Consider the following 20,527-nt stretch of genomic DNA (forward strand, 5'->3'; position numbering starts at 1 on the left):
CTTTCAGTCCCAGTGGAAGCTGGAAAACTTCAGTTGGAAGTCCCTTCCTTCTGCATGTGAATTCACATCCAGACCCGCCTGCACTGACTGCAGGACGGCCCTTTGAGCTTCGAAGAGCCCTGTGGACTGGGAAAGGGCTGTGATTCTGCTTTTAGTCCCTTCTTATTTCCTTAGTTCAGGCTGCTGTTTACAAGGACAACCAGAATACAGCTCGCAGCCTAGAAAGCCAACCATATCCTAGGCTGCATCAAAAGCGGCATGAGCAGCAGGTCGAAGGAGGTGATCCTGCTCCTCTACTCTGCTCTAGTGAGACCCCACTTGTACTGTATACAGTTCTGGTGTCCCCAACATAAGGACATGGAGCTGTTGGAGCAAGTCCAGAGGAGGCCACGAGGATGATCAAGGGCTGGAGCACCTCCTGTATGGAGACAGGCTGAGAGAGTTGAGCCTGGAGAAGAGAAGCTGCTGGAGACCTCAGAGCAGCTTCCAGTGTCTTAAGGGGGCTACAAGGATGCTGGGGAGGGACCTTCATCAGGGACTGGAGTGATAGGACAAGGGGTGATGGGTTCACACTGAAACAGGGGAAGGTCAGGTTGGATGTAAGGAAGTTGTTCCCTGTGAGGGTGCTGAGGTGCTGGCACAGGGTGCCCAGAGAAGCTGTGGCTGCCCCATCCCTGGCAGTGTTCAAGGCCAGGTTGGACACAGGGGCTTGGAGCAACCTGCTCTAGTGGAAGGTGTCCCTACCCGTGGCAGGGGTTGGAACTGGATGAGCTTTAAGGTCCCTCCATCCCACCCCGCCCCACGGCTCCCTGCCTCCCTCTCCCCCAGCGCCGTCCCCGCCCCCGGGGCGTGCCGGAAGCGGGCGGGCCGCGGGCGCAGGCCGCCGCCATGTCGGCCATGGCGGGCAGTGCCGCGGAGTGCCTGCGGGAGTGGGAGGAGCTGCAGGACGGCTTCCAGCGCATCCAGGTACCGCGGGCCGGGCCCTGCGGCGCGGACAGCGCTCGGGCCGGGGCCGGGGCCGGGGCCGGGCGGGGAAGGGTGAGCGGCGCGGCCGGGGCTGGGGCGCACGGGTGCTGTTGGCGCTCCGGCTCCCCTCAGCACCGAGCCGGGCGATGCTGGGGCAGGGATCCCGCCGGGATACAGCCCCAGGGCCGGACCGGCGCTGTGTAACCCGCTGGCTGCAGGGCAGGCAGCGGGCAGGGCTCAGCGGTCAGCCAAGGAGAAGGTTGGGCAAGGGTCCTGTGCTGCATCTGCACCAGTTCCCTTTCCCCCCTCCTTCCCTCCCCGGAGCGGGGCACAGAGGATGCGGTTGCGGCTGTGCCCGGAGCTGGGACAAGGGAGGCTTTGAGAAACCTCCTCTTGCTCCATAAGGGTTGCGTGGATGTCCCGGGTCACCACCTTCTCCTGGGATGGAGCCTGAGCGCGCTGCTCGGGTGCTGGCACGGCTAAAGGGTGTCATCACCACCACAGGCGCTTGCTCTCAGTTAACTCCAGAGCAGGAGAAGGACAAGATTCCAAGTGGGGAGCAGGAAAGCTTGATGGGAATATCCAGTGAGAGACTGGGGACATAAATCACTGCTGAGGCTCTCTGGGATCCATTCCCAGCCTGCTGCTCATCATCACCAGAAGGAGAACGGGTTGTTTGCCTCCTCTGTATCTCAGTTTCACCTTTCTCCTTTGAGATCTGCTGTACAAGTGGTCGATAAGAGCCACGGTGGCTAAAACGTGTGTGTGTATGTCAAGGTCTAGTGCAAGGGTTGTTGGAAGCAGCACTGAATTCCCGGGTGGAGGTGGTGCTGAGGCTGCCCGCGGCCAAGGTGAGGCTGTTCTCCAGCTGACCTGGACGAGCAGCAGCATTGATCCAGCACGCTCTCGCCTTTCCCTTCTAAATATAGTGAGGAATGGCTTCTGGCCTTACCCAGGTGCGGTTGGGTTACCACTGCCCCAGGAGTTGGCTGCAGCCCTGCTGCCATTCCAGCCTCCTTGTCCCAGCTCCTTTGGACTGCTTGGGATGGAGCCACGAGCTGGTGCTGCATGAGCCTCCAGGCAGGGAATGCCGCTCATCCCATTCCTGCAGCCAAAGCCACCGCTCCTGTGTGGCTGTGGCTCTCAGTTATATCCCTGGCACCAGCAATTATTTTCCCCCTGAGTCTTTCCGTTCCCCTGTGCCACAATCAATGGATTCCCACTGATGGGAGCATCCCTGGAGCGAGGCCATGTCGCTGGCTAGACTTTCACAAGGGGGCCAGACCCAAGCCGTGTGCAAGGCAGGAGTAGGCTATGCCGTATGGATGTGCCTGCACCTGTAGATAAATCCCTTGGGATTGGGGTGGGCATCCCCAGGGGCTGATTCTGCCCTCAGGGAAGCAGGGATGGCTTCAGGCTGTGCCCAAACATGCCTGGTCTTCTGCAGGCAGCTCTGGGTATCAGAGCATTGACACCCAGTTGCTGTGCAGATGAAGACAGCTTTTAGCAGCTGCATCAGCAGATACCCTCACAGAGGGCCCAAGGACAGGGGTGGCTGGGCAGGCAGCTCTATTGCATGATGATCTCTGCTTCCCAGGACAACCACAAGCTGTACAAGCAGAAACTCGAGGAGTTAACCAAGCTGCAGGACGGGATCTCCAGCTCCATCGCACGGCAGAAGAAGCGGCTGAAGGAGCTGTCGTTGTCCTTCAAAAAGTAAGTTGTTGTCCTGCGAAGGACAGGGCTGTCACGCTTGCCTCATAGCTCTGTCTCCAACACAAACCTTCCTGCAGCCCCACTGGTAGCAAAGAGCTGTGGAGGTCTGCGCTCACCCAGGCGGATCTTCCTCATCTCCCTTTTCCTCTGCTCCCATTTGTGCCTTGTTTGCAGCTCAGAGCTTGCAAGGGCTTTGCAGGTAACCTGGCCTGCACAAAGCTCTCTCCATCCTTCATCTCCATCTGGCCTCACCTCACTCTCATTCCTGCTTCCTTTCCTTTCCCAGCCTGGCAGAGGAGCTCGCCCTGCAGATGGAGTCATGGACTTGCCTCCGGTCCATCTTCCCTGTCCTTGGGGTGTCCTTGCCTGAGGCAGTCGTGTATTGAGTTCCAGCACATGCTGATTGTGTTTCAGACGCTATCCTGACGCCAGCACCTTGTTTCCTCCCCAGATGCAAAGCCCAGGCGAGCCCCGAGCAGCAGGAGACCATCCAAGAGACACAGAACCTGATAAAAGAGAGGCAGAACGTATTCTTCGAGATGGAGGCCTACCTGCCAAAGAAGAACGGGTAAGAGGTGCCTTGTCTCTGGGTAAAACACCACGTCCTCCCTCTGCAGCCCTGTGGCTGTCACCCTGCTCCCGATGACAGTGTCACAGCAGCACTGGAGCACGCCTGGGCAGGAGCCAGGCTGAGCCTCTGCCTGCTGGTGGCCTTCACCTGCCCTTGAACGGTGGCCATGGGCCAGGGGAAGCCCTGGTAACACCCCAGTGCCTGCAGGACGTGGGTGTTCTCGGGGTTTAACCACAACAGCAGCCAAGGACCAGGCAGCCACTTGCTCGCTCAATCCCCCCAGTGGGATGGGGTGAATAGGAAAAAGATAAAACCTGTGGGTTGAGATAAGAGCAGTTTAATAGTTGAAATAGAATGTAATAATGATAATAATAGGGAAAAGAGAGAGGAATAAAGCCTGAGACAGGCAGGTGATGCACAATACAATTGCTCACCACTCACTGACTGATCCCCAACCAGTAGCTCCCACCCAAGTCCCCCCAGTTTCTATACTGGGCCTGAAGTTCTCTGCCATGGAACACCCCTTTGGCCAGGTGAGGTCAGCCATCCTGGCCCTGCTCCCTCCCAGCCTCTTGGGCAGCTCCTCACTGGCGGAGCACTGGAAACTGGAAAGTCCTTGACTTGGTTGTTGCTAAGGAGTGCTTATCCTAAAACATCGCTGTGTTATCAGGGTTATTCTCACACTGAAGCCAAACCACAGCACTGCACCACTTACTAGGAGGAAAATAACCTCCATCCCAGCCCAAAGCAGGAGCGGGGTGTGCTCAGCCACCCGTCCCCATGCCCTTGGGAGGTGATGCCAGCGTGTTTGTGCCAGTCACGCTGCCTGGCAGCTCCAGGTGGGAGACAGCTGGGAGCTCCTGGATCCCATGGGATGGCTCTGCCTCAGTCTGCAGCAGCACTGCCCGTCCTAACGCCTCTGCTCTCTCCCCAGGTTGTACCTGAGTCTGGTGCTCGGGAACGTGAACGTGACGCTGCTCAGCAAGCAGGCCAAGTACGGCTCCTGCCACCGGGTGCTTTGCCTGGCTGGGGACCCCCCTGTCACCAGGGAACAACAACAGCTCCTCCGGGATGAGCTGCTGCATGTGCAGACACGTGGCCTGCCCGGTGCGGGTTCCCTTCCCGGGCTGTTCCCTGCTTCCAGAACCAGCTGAGCCCTCAACTCCTCCTTATGCCCTTGCTGCTGGCCTGGGCTGGACCCTCAGCTCTGACAAGCTAAATAGGATCCTCCACTGATGCTGTGCCAGGTTTCCCCTGTGTTGGGGACTTCAAGGGGGCACCGACTCATGCAGCCACTGGCAAACCCGCTCCTCTTCCCTTGGGGAAACACCAAGGGCTGGTTTTGGCTCATGAGAGCACCCCCATGGTGGGACACCAAAGCCAGAGGTGCCCAGCCAGGAGCTCATGTTCCTTCCCTCCATTCCCCAGGCCTCCCCTTGGAGAGACCCCCATCTGCCCAGAGTCCTTTGGGGTGTCTTGATGGTGTCTCACCTTGTGTGCTCTCCTCAGGAATACCCTGGAGATGGGGCTTTTCCTGAGCATGTCCTAGCGATCCCCAATGGAGCACCATTTTTGCCCAGCTGGGTGGGATGGGAGGACACAGATTTCCAGCAGCCGCTTTACTCCAAGCCTGTCCTCGTGTTTCCCTGCAGGTTTGCGTATAAAGATGAGTACGAGAAGTTCAAGCTCTACCTCACCATCATCTTACTCATTATCTCCTCCTCCTGTCGGTTCCTTGTCAACACCAGGTGAGTCTGGCTTGGATGCTGGGCAGGGATCTCCTCCCAGGGCCCTTGTGTCCTCCTGTCCCATCCTGAAAGGGCCAGAGGAGATCCTGGGCAAAGGATCTGGCTGCTGCCCTGGAGGTGGGGTGGCTTTTGTGGTCTCGCTGTGGCCATGGTGGTGGTGGGGAAGCAGGTCTCACTGCCTGGTGGGCATCCTGCTGTCCCAGTGCCTCTGCTGCTGCCTTTACACCCTGCTTTGTGTGACACCAGGGTGACAGATGCCGTCTTTAACTTCCTCCTGGTGTGGTACTACTGCACCCTCACCATCCGGGAGAGCATCTTGATCAACAACGGATCCAAGTGAGTCTCCTGGGCTTGGGGAGGGGGTGTGCAGTGAGTTGGTCCTTCTCTGTAAGGAGAAGTTGTTGGGAGCTGGGACCCATCACGTAGCTCCATGCTTCCCAAGGGAGCAGCTCCCTCCTACTCAGGGTGTGTAGCAAAGCCTGGTGATGAGCTGGAGGAGCGGGGCAGGAGGAACTCCCCACGCAGAGGTGGTGTGGGAAGGTGGAGCAGCAGTGGGAAGGGCCCTGCTCTCCCTGTGCGTGTTTGGGTCCTGCTTCGTGCTCAAGACCTGACACCCCTTCTCTGTGTTTGCCTTCCAGAATCAAAGGCTGGTGGGTTTTCCATCACTACGTCTCTACCTTCCTCTCGGGGGTCATGCTGACATGGTAAGTCTGTCCCCCCCATCTCATGGGGTCCTTGCTTGGGCTCTGGATGCCTCAGGTGCCTTCGCTGCCCCAAGCCGTGGCCATAATCCTACTCTGTGGGTGCTGTGGTCTAACAGTCAACTCCACATGTTCCTCACCAGCCAGGGTGGGCTGGGAAACACGAGGTGGTGTTACACAGTGCCCAAGCTGGGGTGTCCCCCCGTTTCAGTGCCCTTTCCCTGGCTGTGGGGCAGGCAGGGCTGGCTGTGCCTCCTCTCACCCCACATCTGTCTCCCCACAGGCCAGATGGGCTCATGTACCAGATGTTCAGGAACCAGTTTCTCTCCTTCTCCATGTACCAGAGTAAGTGCTGCCATGGTGGTTGTGACAGAGGGCTGGGCACGCCTGCCTGCCTCCATAGCATGGGGAGAGCTGACTGTGGCTGCTCACAGCTCTTTGGCACTCCTGGGTTTTCCCTTGGCCTCCACCCTGGTGCTGGGATGGTCAGTGTGGTGGTGTCACAGGTCCAGGCTGATGCCTGGGCACGTGCTGACCATGGCCACGTGCTGACCATGGCCACGCGCTGACCATGGCCACGCTCTCCTCCCAGGCTTCGTGCAGTTCCTCCAGTACTACTACCAGAGCGGGTGCTTGTACCGGCTGCGGGCGCTGGGCGAGAGGCACAACATGGACCTGACTGTGGGTAAGCCAGGATCTTCCCAGTCCGAGTGGACCTGCTGGTGCCACAGCCTCCATCCCAGCACCAGCCTGGCGCTGGGCTCACTGGGAGCTCTGGTATCTATCCCAGGCAATGGTGACAGTTGCTTTTGTTTCGGGGTTAGTTTGACTCTGGTTTATCAGGGGCAGAAGCAGTGAAAGCTGCAAGTGAAGCCAAAGCGCTGAGAGCAGCATCTCCATGAGGCAGCAGCATCCTATAGGGTGGATGCTCCCTTCCTCCTGCTCTCCTGGGGCCACCAGCCCACACTGGCTCCCTCAGGATGAGAGGCAGCAGTGGATGTGGCTCCTGGCATGCCCAGGAGGCTCCTTCAGACATGAGCTATTCCTCCAGCATCCCACATACTTGGGGCTGTGGGGCTGCAGCTGCAGGCAAGGGCAGCTCTGCCTCTGGCCTTGGGAGCCAGGCTCCATCCAGTCTCCTGCTGGCACATTCCTGGGTCCTCAGGCAAACCCTTCTTCCTTTGCAGAGGGCTTCCAGTCCTGGATGTGGAGAGGCCTCACATTCCTGCTTCCCTTCCTCTTCTTCGGGCATGTGAGTGCACACTGATGCAGGAGGCCAGAGCCTCAGGTGGGAGCAGATCCTGCTGTATTCCTGGCAGCACAGGGCATGGAATGGTTTGTGTTGGAAGGGACCTTAAAGCTCATCCCGTTCCAGGGGCAGGGACACCTTCCACTAGAGCAGGTTGCTCCAAGCCCCTGTGTCCAACCTGGCCTTGAACACTGCCGGGGATGGGGCAGCCACAGCTTCTCTGGGCACCCTGTGCCAGCGCCTCAGCACCCTCACAGGGAAGAGCTTCTGCCTCAGAGCTCATCTCAGTCTTCCCTCTGGCAGGTTAAAGCCATTCCCCTTGTCCTGTCCCTACATCCCTTGTCCAAAGCCCCTCTCCAGGTTTCCTGGAGCCCCTTTAGGCACTGGAGCTGCTCTAAGGTCTCCCCTTCAGGAGCCTTCTCTTCTCCAGGCTGCCCCAGCCCAGCTCTCTCAGCCTGGCTCATAGCAGAGCTGCTCCAGCCCTCACAGCACCCCCATGGCCCCTGCAGGCTGTTGTAGCTGCACAATACGGATGCAGGGAAGTGCTTTCAACAAATACTGAGCCTTTTCTTCCCTCCAGAGCACCCACCACCTCCACAGCTTGTGTTGGTGCCCAAAGGGAGCAGTTGGGTGAGCATCAACGTGGGGCTGAGCCTAAACCCCCCCTCACTCTCCTCTCTCCTGCAGTTCTGGCAGCTCTACAACGCGGTCACTCTCTTCCGGATGCTCCAGCACCCAGAATGCAAAGAGTGGCAGGTAAGGGGGGGGTCCCTGGGCAGGGGGTGCCCCTCACACATCCCTCCTGCTCACCCCTACCTCCATAGGTCCTCATGTGCGGCCTCCCCTTCCTCATCCTCTTCCTGGGCAACTTCTTCACCACCCTCCGCGTCGTCCACCAGAAGTTCCAGAACAAGAACAAGGACATGAAGCAGGATTGAAGTGGGGGGGGGCAGCGTGGGGGCCAGGACTGTTTCTCCCCACGGGCTCCATCTCCCATCCCCATGTCTCCTCGATGCCGTCCAGACTCTGGTGTCTCACCCCGTTCCTTGGAAGCCTGGGTGTGGGACCTGAATAGACCCTGTGTTCTCTGCGGTGCTGGATCCATGTCCCAGTCACTCCCCTGGAGTTGGGAGCATCCTGCAGCTCCTGCCCCATCTGCCTTTACCTCCAGGGGAGCGGCGTGCCTGGGGCTGCTGCTCCCTCCCCTCGGCCCTGAAGCCAGTTACTGGTTCTTGGGGTGAAGCCCTCTGTAAGTGCTCCCCATCCCAATGCACCATTGGGACAAGGCAGTGTCCCGGGGGGACAGCCACCCCTTCCACAGTTCCTGGGGGGGCTAAGGCCCTCCATGGCCCTCACCTCTCAGAGGCAGCCCTCTTTATGTTCCAAAGCAGCTGGAAGTGCTGGCTCTTATCCCAGTTCCTCCTTTACCATCAAGCCCCAGGGCTGAGGTGGAGGAGCTGCAGCACCCGAGGGGTGGGAGCACCCTGAGCCTGAACCAGGCTTCATCCTGGAGCTGTGCAAACAGCACCTTTGGCATCTCTGGAGGATGCACTTGTGACAATAAAGGGAAGGTGCTGCCTTGGTCACTGAAGTGGTGTCACAGCAGCTCCTGTGCTTTTGGCTCATGTGGCAGCGGGCCCCTGACACAGAGCATCAGGGGAGGGATGAAAAACCATCACCAATGCCCCTGGGGTGCAGGGGGCTGTGGGCACCCTCCCATGGCCCCCCACCTTTGGCCAAGCTGAGCCCAGCAGGACCTCAGTGTCCCCAGAGATGGGAGAAGAGAAGCTCTGAACCACCAGGGGGGACTCCTGAAGTGCTGTGCCCCAGTGCAGAACCCTCTGTGGGGCCCAGCAGAGAGAGAGCAGGAAGCAAACTACACAAACAGGGGTTTTATTCCAAGGGCAAATGTATTTAAATAATTTACAGCCGTTGGACAGCCTGAAGGTGCTTCCCTCCCCCCCCCCCCGCCATGATTAAATCACAAAGATGTTAAAATAAAAACAGTATTTAAAAAATGACCGTACACAGCAGGAGGAAGGGGCTGGGCACAGGGGAGCTGCAGGACCCCTGAGGGCTGAGAGGAGCCATCCCCCTCCCTGCTGGAGCAAAGGTGGGCAGCGGGGAAAGGAGCAGGGTCCCTGTGGGGTGCTGGTGGCACAGGGCAGCACTGTGCCCATGTCATGCCCTCACACCAACCCCACAGCACAGGGCAATGCTGGCTGCTCCACACTGGATAAGGCAGCACCTCATGTTCAGGGAAGGACCCCAGAGCTCCCCCAGCACCATCCATCCCTACCTCAGTGCTGGTGCCATGAGGTGCTCCCTGGGTACCAGCAGCACCGTGGCTGCTGGACCACAGCCCGAGCTACCCCCCTGCCCCTCTCAACCCCATCCACCCCCCGGGGCACGCAGCCTGCCCCAGGGGCTGCCGTGGCCCAGGAGGGGTTGGGAGTGACACTGGGGTAGCTGTGTGCTGGGGACACCATCACCCAGAGCAGCAACGGGTGAGCAGGCACTTCCCACCTCCCATGGGCCCAGGCCTGGGGACCTGTTCTCTCCCTGGCCCCGCTCTTAGCTCCAGACATCCAAGGAATACCGGCCCTTCGTCATCAGTTTCTTTACATAGTCCACGGCCTGGGGCTGGCTCATGTTCCCAAACTCAGCCACGATCTCGTAGAAGGTGTTCTGCACATCCCGGGCCATGTTGCGAGCATCGCTGGAAGCAAGGGGACCATGAGGGAGGCATCAGAGCCCCTGTCACCTCTTGCCACCCAAGCAGGGACAGTTCACCCACCCATCACCCTCCCCTGGAACAGGGACAGTGTAACCCTGGTAACACCGAGTCACACTCCTCTTCCCAAGAACAGGAATGTTTTCCCTCCCTGCCACCGGACCTACCCGCACACGTAGATATGAGCACTCCCCTCATGAACCAGCTTCCAGATGTTTTCCTTGTTCTTCTTCAGTAAGTGCTGAACGTAAACCTGGCAGGAAACAAGGCAGGAGTGAGGTGAGGGAGCAGAACCCCCCATATCACAGCCCATGTGGAGGTGGGGAAGCCGAGCCCATGGTCATGGCTGTGCAAGACAGCAGAGGTGCTGGGTGCTCCTGTGCAAGGGGAAAGCTCCAGCCCTCGGGGCCTTTCCCTACCGAGGGTGGGCAGCAGGAGCAAGCGGGCAGGGGAGCAGCGTGGTACCTTCTCAGCCTGGTCCCTGGAGAAGGCGACGTGGAGCTGGGTGAGCACTCCATCCTGCTGGAAGCGGGCGAGCTCCTCGCGGTACAGGTAGTCCTCATGCTCGCGGCGGCAGCCGTAGTACAGCACCGTCTCACCCACCTCTTTGCCTGGCAGAGGCACACAGCACCCATCAGCTGCACCCTGCAGCCCCGTCCTCCCCCCTTCACCTCGTCCTGCCAACCCGGGGGCAGGCAGAGCTGCTCGATGCTCCAGGGAGACCTTAGAGCAGCTCCAGTGCCTAAAGGGGCTCCAGGAAACCTGGAGAGGGGCTTTGGACAAGGGATGTAGGGACAGGACAAGGGGAATGGCTTTAACCTGCCAGAGGGGAGATTGAGATGAGCTCTGAGGCAGAAGCTCTTCCCTGTGAGGGTGCTGAGGCGCTGGCACAGGGTGCCCAGAGAAGCTGTGGCTGCCCCATCCCTGGCAGTGTTCAAGGCCAGGTTGGACACAGGGGCTTGGAGCAACCTGCTCTAGTGGAAGGTGTCCCTGCCCGTGGCAGGGGGTTGGAACTGGATGAGCTTTAAGGTCCCTTCCAACCCAAACCATTCTATGATTCTATGACTGCTTCTGCTCCTGAGGGGAAGCTCGAGACCGATTCCCAGCAGCAACCATAGAAACGAGTCTAAGTGATGACTGTGGTTATTCAGAGACGCGGTGGCAGAGGCCAGAGAACTCAGGTCTATCTGCCCCCCACCATCCTCTGTGGCCAAGAGGAGCACAAAGCATCCTCATGCTGAGCAAAAACACCTCGCTGCTGTTCACCCTGCTCTTGGCTAAACGCACAGGTGATGTGACCAGCACGAGCTGCACCTTGCAGGCACCAACTGCTGCCACAAAGCACCCTCCTGCAGCAGCTCCGGTCCCTGGGGGCACCCACCTTGCTGCTTGAGCCAGGCCCGCTCCTGAATGAAGCCCATGAAGGGGGCGATGCCAGTGCCTGGTCCGATCATGATGACGGGCGTGCTGGATTTGAAGGGGAGGCGGAACTGTGACTTCCTCACGTACATGGGCACCAGGGAGCTGCTCCCGGCCCCGGCGGGCGCCTTGCCCTTGAGCCAGCTGGTGGCCACCCCTTTGTTCACACGTCCCGTCTTGGTCTCGTACTCCACAGTCACGGCGCAGATGTGGATGGAGTTGGGGTGAACCTGCAGGGCAGGGGTGTCAGTGCCAGGCAGAGGCAGCCCCACAGCTCAGGGATCAGGAGTTTAACCCAACGTTAACGCTGGGGCAGCTCTTCACCCCCTGGCAGATCGAACCTCCCAGCGGACCCCACACAAGGCTTCTATCTTGCATCCAACTCATAACAGGAGCACCGAGCTTCCCTCGGTAATGCCAACAACCTCAAGGGCTTCAGGCACAAAGCAATGAGTGAATTTTGACCAACCCCTAAAATGCCACCTTGCTTCCAAGCCCTGAAGGCAAGGCCTATGGGCAAAGAGGAGCAGGGCTGTAGGGAAGGGTGGTGGTATCCAGGCGCAGCTGGATGCAATGTGGGACCCTCTGCAGCCCCTGTGGCAGCTGGGATGACCCCCTCTTCTCATGCATAGGGAGGACTGAAGGTGCCCCTCTCACAGAAAGCATTCCCCATGTCCAGCCCCCCGTGGGGCTGCAGCTGAAGGGGTCCCTCAGCAGCCTCAGCCCCTGCTGGCAGCACACTCACCTTGGAGGAGGAGGCGATGGAGTAGTAGCGGGCTTGCAGGCGGGGCAGGAGCTCACACAAGTGGTCAATGGGGGGGCACAGCGAGGGCATGTCCTGCAGGATGGCCAGGATGTTCCTCCGGGCTTCCACCACCCAGCTGAGGTAGAGAGCCTGCGGGCGAGGAGCGCACATGCATTACAACCGCCCTACGAGAGCAGCAAACCCTCAGCTCTCTGCATCCCTTCTGGGGCCACCCCAGCACCCAAGTGAGCCCAGCAGCAATGCTGGGAAGGCCACAGGTCCCACCTTGCCCTCGGGAGCAGATGATGACATCTTGCGGAGGCGCTCCTGCTCGCTGGGGTCCGTGGCGTACTGGGCCAGCTCATAGAGGACGTTGGTGCGAGGCGGGTTGGTGATGTCCAGGTAGTACGTGAGGGCTGTGCGGTAGGACGTGGGGCAGGGGAAGGGATGCTTCTTATTGGATTCCTCTGGAGAGGAGGGAGAGAAAAAGGAACTGGAAGTCAGCAACCACACACTGTGATGTCAGATTTCATGCCAGCAGATACACGCAGTGGATGAAAGCTGGAGATAGAGCAGGGGAACAAGCTTCAGGGAGGAGAGAGCAGCCCTGGGGCTCAATCAGCCTGTTGGCCAAAGCCCTGATCCCACATTAAAGCAGCTCCATCTCCCAGTAGCTCATTTTGTGTTCCACAGATGTTGCCTGGCAGCTTATCAGCAAGACAATATACTCTGTGCTCCACCAAGTGGGGCTCTCTGCCCTGAGATATCCATACACAGAAGCACCCAATAAACTCCAGACCAAGCAGGGTGCCTGTTCCCCACAGCTAATTTGGCCTCACACATTTATGCCTCCTTCAGAACCGGCCTCAAAAGCATTCTCAGTCTCCTTTGGCCATGGACAGTTGTGCTGGGAGCCCCCTTGGGAAAGGTAAGCACCAGCAGACAAGGCTGGAGCCATCAGTTCCACAAATTAAGAGGTCCATAAGGGACAGGAATGACAGTGTGAGGCCAGACAACGCGCACAGGGGGCCACACTGCCACTGCATTAAAGCCACAACCTCTCTTGAAACCAGGAGCTCTCTAAGGCTTCCTGGGTGACCACATCTGATGCCTCAGGTCAGGCTGCGCTGGTTCAGCAGCAGCAGCTGCCATCTCCCTCCTGCCAGAGCCAGCTCTGCTGGGAGCACTGCCCAAGAAGAGCTCTTTGTATCAGCACAAGTGGTCCCTGCTGGCAGCTCAGTCCCCAGGCCTGTGCCTCCTCCAAGGGCTGAATAACAGCGTCTCAGACACTAAGGCCCCTGTTGAGCTCCAGGGCTGCTGCAGCAGAGGGATGCTCTGGTGGGCTGATGCTCTGTAATTAGGAGCGTGCTCTTGCATAATGTGTTGTTGAATGGCACACAAGTGCATTTCACAACTGACCCACTTCAGCTGGCTCTCAGCAAGCAGGCTCTGTGCCCCTGTTAAAATGCCATCCCATTCCAAGTGGCAACGGGACATCTCTATTTGCCTGGAGGTGCCTTTTGGGACCTGCAGGTGACCTGAGGCCACAGCTGCAGGAGGAGAACTGCTGACATTCAGGGTGATCCATACTCACCATCCAAATTGTTCAGGGACATGACTGTGTCCAGATTCGTGCCCAGGATCTCACCGATCTGATTCACCAGAGAGGAGTCGTTGGCTGGGTACACCGCCACATGGTCCCCAGATTCATACCTGGCATGAGAGCAGGAGGAGGGCAGATGAAACACTGCTTCCCATCCACCCCAAGCTGCTCAGCTGGAAGATAAGTGCGTTGGTACAAGGGGCAGTAGGACGACACCAAGATCTGAGCTGCTACACGGTGCCTGCACAACCAGGGATCCCAATGAGCCACCAGCAACAGCAGAAAGGACCGTTGTGGAATAATGGTTTTAAGAACCAGAGTTTTTACAAGGGACCTCCAAGACAACAGCAGTTTTGCTACAGATTTCAACGAGGCCAGACTTGCAGCAAGCACAGGCCAATTCCCTGACAGGCAAGGAGCAAAGCAGCCCAAAACCTTTGCAGTGCAAGAGCTGGGAGCAAGTTCTCATGTGGCATAGAAGCCCAAAGGGGCAGTGTTAAGTGATTATGAGAACAAGGTCCCCTCCTGAAGTGCTGGATAAGGCCAGTGCCACATCCTTGTTCCTTGCTCCTGATGCAGACTGCTCCTGCCAACACAGAGGTGCAGTCTCCCATGGGAAACTACCTGATTTTGGAATTGGAGATGTCCAGCTCCAGGTGCATGAGGTGCCGCTCTCCACCCTCGTTCAGTTTGCGGTTCTCTGTCACCTGGGCCAGGAAGGGGTTCTTGGCATCAAACGGCCTGGAAGGGAAGACAAGCACCCCCTGTGTTACCCCCTGCAGGCTCCCAGTGCTGGCTGCATCCAGGCACGTTCCCTCTGCCCCCAGAGCAGGCTCCCAGCATTTGAGCACAAGGGCTGTCCTAGTTCGTGTTCCAAAGCACACACAAGTGATGCTCCTGCTGTTACCCACAACAGCACAGAAAATAGATCCTTTTCCTTCTCAGCACAGCTCAGCAGCCCATTAAAAACACGATATAAAAGTGGGTCTGAGGGACTTTCACATCTCAAAGAAATACTTCAGGTTGGCATTAATTTATACAGCTCATCTCCCCACAGCAATAGGGCAAGCACCCATTGTGCATTAGCTGCCCCAGCTGAGGAAAGGCTCTGAGTGACCTCAGATGGTCAATTGTACCACCCAAACAGCACGTGTGAACACAACCATCTTCCCACAACTTATGGTTCATAACTGGGGAATCTGAGAGTCCCAGTGGAGATCTGAGCCCATTTCTCTTGGGCAGAGACCTGCCCCATGGCTGCACTGCAGAAATGAGCTGGAACATCAAGGATCCACCAGTTGATCCTGTCCCATGTACACCCTGCCCAGGGTGGGTTGGCACTTACGGCTTCTGGTTCTCGTAGCTCTTGAGACGACCCATCTCACCGGTGTAGACCTTGTCCATGTTCACATCAGTGTGCACCACCAGCTCGTACTGCCGGATGCTGGAGGAGGAAGAGGGAAAGAGAAGAAGGTCAAGCTGGAAATCATAAGGTACAGCTGGAACCAGCATCTGCTTCGCTGGATTTGCTGCGGTTCAAAACCAAATGCAACTTCCAGCCCTTTGCCCCCCTCTAGACGTAAGGGATCAGGCAGACCATGCAGAAAGCCCAAACCAAGAGGAAACTGAGCTTCACTGGGAGTATCACAACCCAGCAAAGCCATCCACAAAGGAACCAAACCCATCATGGCCCCATTCAGAGCAGAAATCCAGAGCTGGGTTCAAACTCACACTCAGTTCAAACAGCCCCACTCACTGCCCCACTTCACAAGTGCCCTCTCAAGTCTGGAGAGGGACCAGCAGCTCAGGGCTGGTGGCACAGCCACAGTCAGAGGTGGCCAACCTCTCTGGCACCCAAAAGAACCTGCTCCCATACCCACCTGGACTCTTCTCCTGTAGCCTCCACCCCGAAGTGCTCGCACACTGCCGGCCAGAACTGCTCTCTCCAGGTGATGAAGTCTTCTTCAAGGCTAGCCAGGGCAAAAGAAAGATTCAATAACCTGGATTTCGTCCCTTCAGCACGGGAGAAGGCGTTTGTCCCTGGACCCAGGCAGTTTGGTACCTCCCCGTGCCCACAGATCACCAGGAGAGCATCTTCAGGTTACTTGGGAGGGAGGGAACTGTTGCTGTACCAGCCACCCCTCCCTTCACCTACTGTACCAAGGAAGGCTTTGTTATCCAGGTTCAGTCTTTAACTCATCTCCCCCTTGCCTGCTCCTGGCATCAGGTCACCCTCCCAGAAGGCAGGTTCCACCATGGCAATGCTTATTTTTCTATGCTGAGCCTGCCACACACAGCACATCCCTCCATCAGATAGATCTTGCTGCCCTTTGAGGCAAAGCCACAGGATGATGTGATTTCCCAGGTTAAGCTGCTACCCACAGGGTGCCACCAGAGAAAAATCATTGTCCAAGGTGGAAAATTGCTGCCTTCCACCATAAAACCAACAGTCCACAAGGAAATAGTCTGCCTCCTCCGCAGGGATGGATGAGTTTATCCATACAGGCTGGGTTAGCAACAGAGTGGCAGCAGTGCAAAGCAGACTGCAAAGCCTCCTCAGGTATGTAACTGTGGTCATTTAAAGGTGATGTGGGATTTTCCAGACACAGGATCCCCCAGGATACTCTAAATGTGCAGGGATCTGATTGTGGTTGAGAGCAGACACAAACTCAGAGGCATGTCAGCTCCCACAGCTATCCCTATGGAGTTTATTTGCTGCCTTAACAGTAGAGCTAACTCCCTGCCAAGGTTCTTTCCAAGATGCTTTAGCATTCCAAGCCAAGCTACTCACTTGCCATCATCATCTCCCAGCCCAAGTTCAAAGATACGTTGGGCTCCAAGTTCTTCCAGTCTCTTATCCACGTACTTCCCCATGGCATTGAAGTGCTCATAAGTCTTGTTCCCCAGCCCAAAGACCTGGAAGGGAACACTGATGAGCATGGAGAAGCAGGGGCTGGACTTTTCCCATCCCATCTGAGCAGTATCACCCAGCAAAGGATGTTGAAGACGGACAGCAAGACCTCTCCCAGCTCCCCATCAGCTCTCTGTGGGCCTTGAGGAAGAATCTACCACTGCAGAGTGGTCAGTAGGCACCACCACCTCAGGAATGTCAAGAGGATGCACATATAAAAGCTGCCTGCACCATCTCCTCAAGGGACCAGTAAGAACCTCGACTGCCTGGAGACCAATTGCTGTCCTTTGCCTCCCCACAAAGAGCTCAGCAAATGCTTGCTCACTGCTTTATACAGAGCAGTTGAATATCTCCAGCAGTGGATTTTCTCCTCATTTGCAATTATTGTGCTGCCTAAGGAATTTGGCCGCGGTTTGGGCGAGGTGGCTGCATCTCAGCCAGTTATTCAGCACAGGAAAAGAGCTACACACTCCACCAAGTGATGTAATTTGTGGGAGAAGATCTGGCCCAGGGCTGCTCAATCAGCTTCTGAACAGCAGCAGCAGCCTGTAACTCATTTAGAGACCTTGTATTCAAGGCCTGCTGCCTGTTTGTAGCAAGACATCACCAGCAAACTCTTGTGATTTAGGGAGTGAAGAGAGTACTCCGATATCTGCATTTAAAGCCCCCAGATATATGTTTGCAAGTGTCCATGAACAGGGACTGCATCTGACACAGGCATAGACATCACGTTGTGCCTTTACCCAAGCCATTTGCAGGCACAGTGGGGAGCTTCTGACTTTGCTGCCCAAATGCAACATAAACTGGAATGGAGCAACTTACTGCAAACCGGAGACCAGAGAAGTCAGCATCAGCCTCCTGCAGCCAGTCGTAGAAGTCCTGGGCATTGTCTGTGGGGTCCCCCTCCCCATACGTGGCCATGCAGAACACAGCTAAGGACTTGTCGATCTCAGAGAGGCGACTCAGGTCCGACTACAACCAGAGGAAAGAATAAACCCTCAAGGATCCTGCAGTGTGGTTATTGGGCAAGCCTATTCCTACCATACAGCTCTGGTGTGCACAACAGCACCATGCAATGACAAACAGCTGATTACAAATGGGGCTGGGAAAGGCCAAACTGACCCAAAGTGGCAGGGGAAATAAAGGTAATCACCCTCACTGACTGCAAGCCGATACTTCTACCCTAACAGAATAAAACCAAGGTATTTTCCACTCAAAGCTTTAAGGAGCTGTTCATAACCCAGATCGTTGTTCACTCTGGAGAACACCACAGTGTCAATGCCTCTGTCCAAGACTGCAGCAGTATGGGATCAATGCTAACTACAGAAGGAATACAGAGCAGGTTTCATGCTCCCAGTGGATGACTCAACTCCCAAACACTCCAGGTTACCTTCCTCTTTCAGTCATGTTGCAGCATTCAGTCCAAATCCAAGCCCAACTCTGCATCTCTCAGGCTGACCTTTTCTTCCCTAAATGACACCACTAAAAGGGCAACCATCCCTTGGTCAGGCTCCTTCTGGGTTTTTAGGGGACACTAAAAGGATGTTGGCTATCCTGAGGCTGTTCATGGTGAAATTACCAAGTCATACTCCTCTGGATCTGCTGCCATGCCCCGGAGGCCGTAGCGATGAGCATCTTTGGAGAGACGATTGGCAAACTCCTCTGCTGTACCTGTCTGGGAGCCATAGAAAACCACTATGTTCCGCCCCTGGAGAGAAGGAGAAATCCCTGTTAAATGGTGATTACTCATTTAGCAAATGCATGGACGAGCACATCTGAGAGGCAAAGGAAACACCCAGGATCAGGAGCCCTGGACTGCAACCTAAAGGCAACCAGGAGTCTGCACTTGTGCAGGACTCCACTTGTGGCACAAAACTACAAGTGTTATCAAGCACATGACTCTTGCCAGTCTCAGAGAGGTGACTCAGATTAGACTAAAAGCCAAAGTAAAGAATAAACCCTCAAGATTCAGGCTCAGCCTCCAGGCTGCAGCGTGACTCCTGCCTCAGGGAACTCCCTGGATGGGAAAGCAGGCTTGCAAAGCTCTGGCAAAGCGCCTGAGCACCGGAGCTCCTGCTCTGCCACAAGCCAGCTACTTTGAAGTGAAACAGGAAATACATCCAGCCCTTGCTTCTTCCTCTGCTTCCTCTTGTGTCCAGCCCAGCACAGCCAAAAGCTGCCAGTTCTGTGTATGACAACTCCCATTCCAGAGCGAGCCAGTTTGGGAACCAACCACGCACATAAGCAACTGCCAAGCAATGACTTTAAAGTCTCTGCCATTTCCCTCCTGACTTTGAGCTCGTGTTACTCTCTTTCTGCACCAAAACTTCGCTTCAGTTTTGGATACATGTGCCTGCATCCAAACCAGTCCCCTCTGCTGACAGCTAGGCAGCCTCCAGAGGAAAGCAGGAAGGACACGAGCTCCCTTGCCTTCCCAGCACCCCATGTAGCCAGAGCAAGCAGCTTACCGTCTTCTTCATCTTCTCAACGAAGCTGCTGTCTCTCACTGGAGCTGCTCTGAAAGACAAGAAGGAACATCCTTTCAGATGAACATGTTCATTCTTTAAGGTCAGGAACAAGCAATTGAAGAAAAGTGGCCCCAGAATCTCAGGACAACTGCTCAAAGGGGTAAGAGTCCCCACTGACCACTGCTATGTACCCAGGAATGTCCATCACTCAGCTGTGGAGCTTCTTTGCACACAACCATGGAGCAGGGTCTGAGAGCAGAGGGGGAAGCTGAGCCCCTGCCCTAGCTCCATCAGTAAATCCCCCCACAGGCACTCGGCCCTGGCTGTCAGGAAACCTTTCCTCTCTCAGTTACTCAGAGGTTTCACAGCTGAGCAGGTTACAAGGACCTTGCAGAGCTATGATGCATAAGTAGGTCTCCAGACAAATCTCAGGAGACAAGCCACGGTGGGAGAGAAGGGAATGGAGAGCTCCCTGCTTCCCTCACCACAGCAGCTCAGTCCTGAGCCATGCCCCCCCCAGGACAAATTCCCCAAGCTTGAAGTCAGGCAGGGCTAAAATCCAGCTGTTTCCACCTCAAAACCACACGCCAGACACAAGTCCCAGAGCTGGAGAGCCCTGTGGAGCAACGGACATAGCTCATCGGACCCACAGAGCCTCCAGCAAGGGAACCACTGTCTGCTGAGGCCCTGCAGGGCTCGTTCCCATGCCGGGGTTTCCATCTCCAGCATGGATCTCCAGCACAAAGTGTTTGCTTTATTGCATGGAGGCAGCTTTCTCCAGCCTGGAAGAAGGACAACCCACAGCAGCATCAGAAACAGCGAGGCAGGGATGCACACTGCTATGGCTACTCTATTAGGTAGGGAGCCAGAAGAGCTTTGCTACCCTAAGCACACCCATGGGTTTTCAGAGCCATGGGGTGAAAGCAACCCAGCTCTAGGGAGCTTCACAGGCAGAGGCGGCTCAAGCTACAGACAGATTAGGTGCTGAGGTCTTTTCAAGGCAGAAGGACAAGTGCCAGGAGCTCACTTGCTGTCTTCTCCCCGCTACTGAAGCTCCAGCAGGGATAGGAGGAACGTGGGACCAGTTCCCGTTTCTCTTTCACAATGGAAGAATGCAAGGCTGGGTCTCCTGTGGGAAGAGAGAAGCCTCCAGGCAAAAAACAAATGGTTTTGGCTCAGGCCCATGTGAGAATGTGCAGAGCTCACTAAGAGCTTCCTAAACTCTGCAGCCCAGAGGGAGGCAGCTCTGTGGATGGGCAGACGTTTGCAGAGCGCACAGGCAGAGCAGCAGGGTGGGGGACACTGTAAAGCAGACCTTCAAGCACCCCCTTCCACCCAAAGGGATCCAGGAGCTCCATAACCAGGCCCTGACAGCTCCGAGCATCAACAGTCTCATACAGCATGCATGGAAGATGAGCAAACCCTACCCACAAAAGCCACCCAAGGCAGATGTGCTCCCAGGAGAGCGCTGCTTTGCACCCTCTGCTTTGCTCTCTCTGAAGTTAACAGCCTCCCCACACTGTCATTTGTCCCCTGTTGGGAACAGGCATATCACAAGTATCTTAAGAGCAGCCCCAACACTGTCAATGCTACCACTGGGATGGGGGTTTGGCAGAGCTGCCCCCCAGCCCGCTCACAAGACTCAGCTCTTGCTTCCCTTTTGGCTCCCCAGTGAACAACTTTGGTTTACTGCCCT

At 56.6% G+C, this 20,527-nt stretch overlaps 2 protein-coding genes across 7 annotated transcripts in view; one reads left to right on the top strand and one right to left on the bottom strand.

Moving 5' to 3' along the window:
- Positions 1 to 840: 840 nt before the first annotated feature.
- On the top strand, positions 841 to 8,542 carry TMEM120A (transmembrane protein 120A). Of its 2 annotated transcripts, XM_030472280.1 has the most exons (12): positions 841 to 966; positions 2,564 to 2,682; positions 3,134 to 3,250; positions 4,188 to 4,247; positions 4,906 to 5,001; positions 5,248 to 5,337; positions 5,640 to 5,705; positions 5,986 to 6,047; positions 6,295 to 6,387; positions 6,890 to 6,954; positions 7,639 to 7,707; positions 7,776 to 8,542. In XM_030472280.1, the coding sequence occupies exons 1-12, from the start codon at positions 889 to 891 to the stop codon at positions 7,887 to 7,889; spliced, it is 1,029 nt and encodes a 342-aa protein (XP_030328140.1). In that variant the 5' UTR covers positions 841 to 888; the 3' UTR covers positions 7,890 to 8,542. The 2 variants fall into 2 exon arrangements, with proteins under 2 accessions (XP_030328140.1, XP_030328141.1); XM_030472281.1 differs by lacking the exon at positions 5,248 to 5,337.
- A 286-nt stretch (positions 8,543 to 8,828) lies between these two features.
- Positions 8,829 to 20,527, bottom strand: part of LOC115601839 (NADPH--cytochrome P450 reductase) — a 29,441-nt gene continuing 17,742 nt past the window's right edge. For 4 of the 5 annotated variants that reach the window (XM_030472275.1, XM_032919699.1, XM_030472277.1 and 1 more), the window contains exons 4-17: positions 18,832 to 18,880; positions 17,943 to 18,071; positions 17,186 to 17,335; positions 16,244 to 16,368; positions 15,333 to 15,422; positions 14,798 to 14,896; positions 14,077 to 14,193; positions 13,444 to 13,562; positions 12,135 to 12,316; positions 11,850 to 11,999; positions 11,067 to 11,334; positions 10,151 to 10,296; positions 9,853 to 9,938; positions 8,829 to 9,670 (exon numbers count right to left, since the gene is read on the bottom strand). In XM_030472275.1, coding sequence (XP_030328135.1) covers positions 9,526 to 9,670; positions 9,853 to 9,938; positions 10,151 to 10,296; positions 11,067 to 11,334; positions 11,850 to 11,999; positions 12,135 to 12,316; positions 13,444 to 13,562; positions 14,077 to 14,193; positions 14,798 to 14,896; positions 15,333 to 15,422; positions 16,244 to 16,368; positions 17,186 to 17,335; positions 17,943 to 18,071; positions 18,832 to 18,880 — 1,855 coding nt within the window. In that variant the 3' untranslated portion in view covers positions 8,829 to 9,525. Of the gene's footprint in view, positions 9,671 to 9,852; positions 9,939 to 10,150; positions 10,297 to 11,066; positions 11,335 to 11,849; positions 12,000 to 12,134; positions 12,317 to 13,443; positions 13,563 to 14,076; positions 14,194 to 14,797; positions 14,897 to 15,332; positions 15,423 to 16,243; positions 16,369 to 17,185; positions 17,336 to 17,942; positions 18,072 to 18,831; positions 18,881 to 19,858; positions 19,909 to 20,527 lie in introns of those variants that run through there. The other variant, XM_030472276.1, reaches the window with a different exon arrangement.

This window comes from Strigops habroptila, assembly GCF_004027225.2.
Source record: "Strigops habroptila isolate Jane chromosome 13 unlocalized genomic scaffold, bStrHab1.2.pri S16, whole genome shotgun sequence".
Taxonomy (NCBI): Eukaryota; Metazoa; Chordata; class Aves; order Psittaciformes; family Psittacidae; genus Strigops; species Strigops habroptila.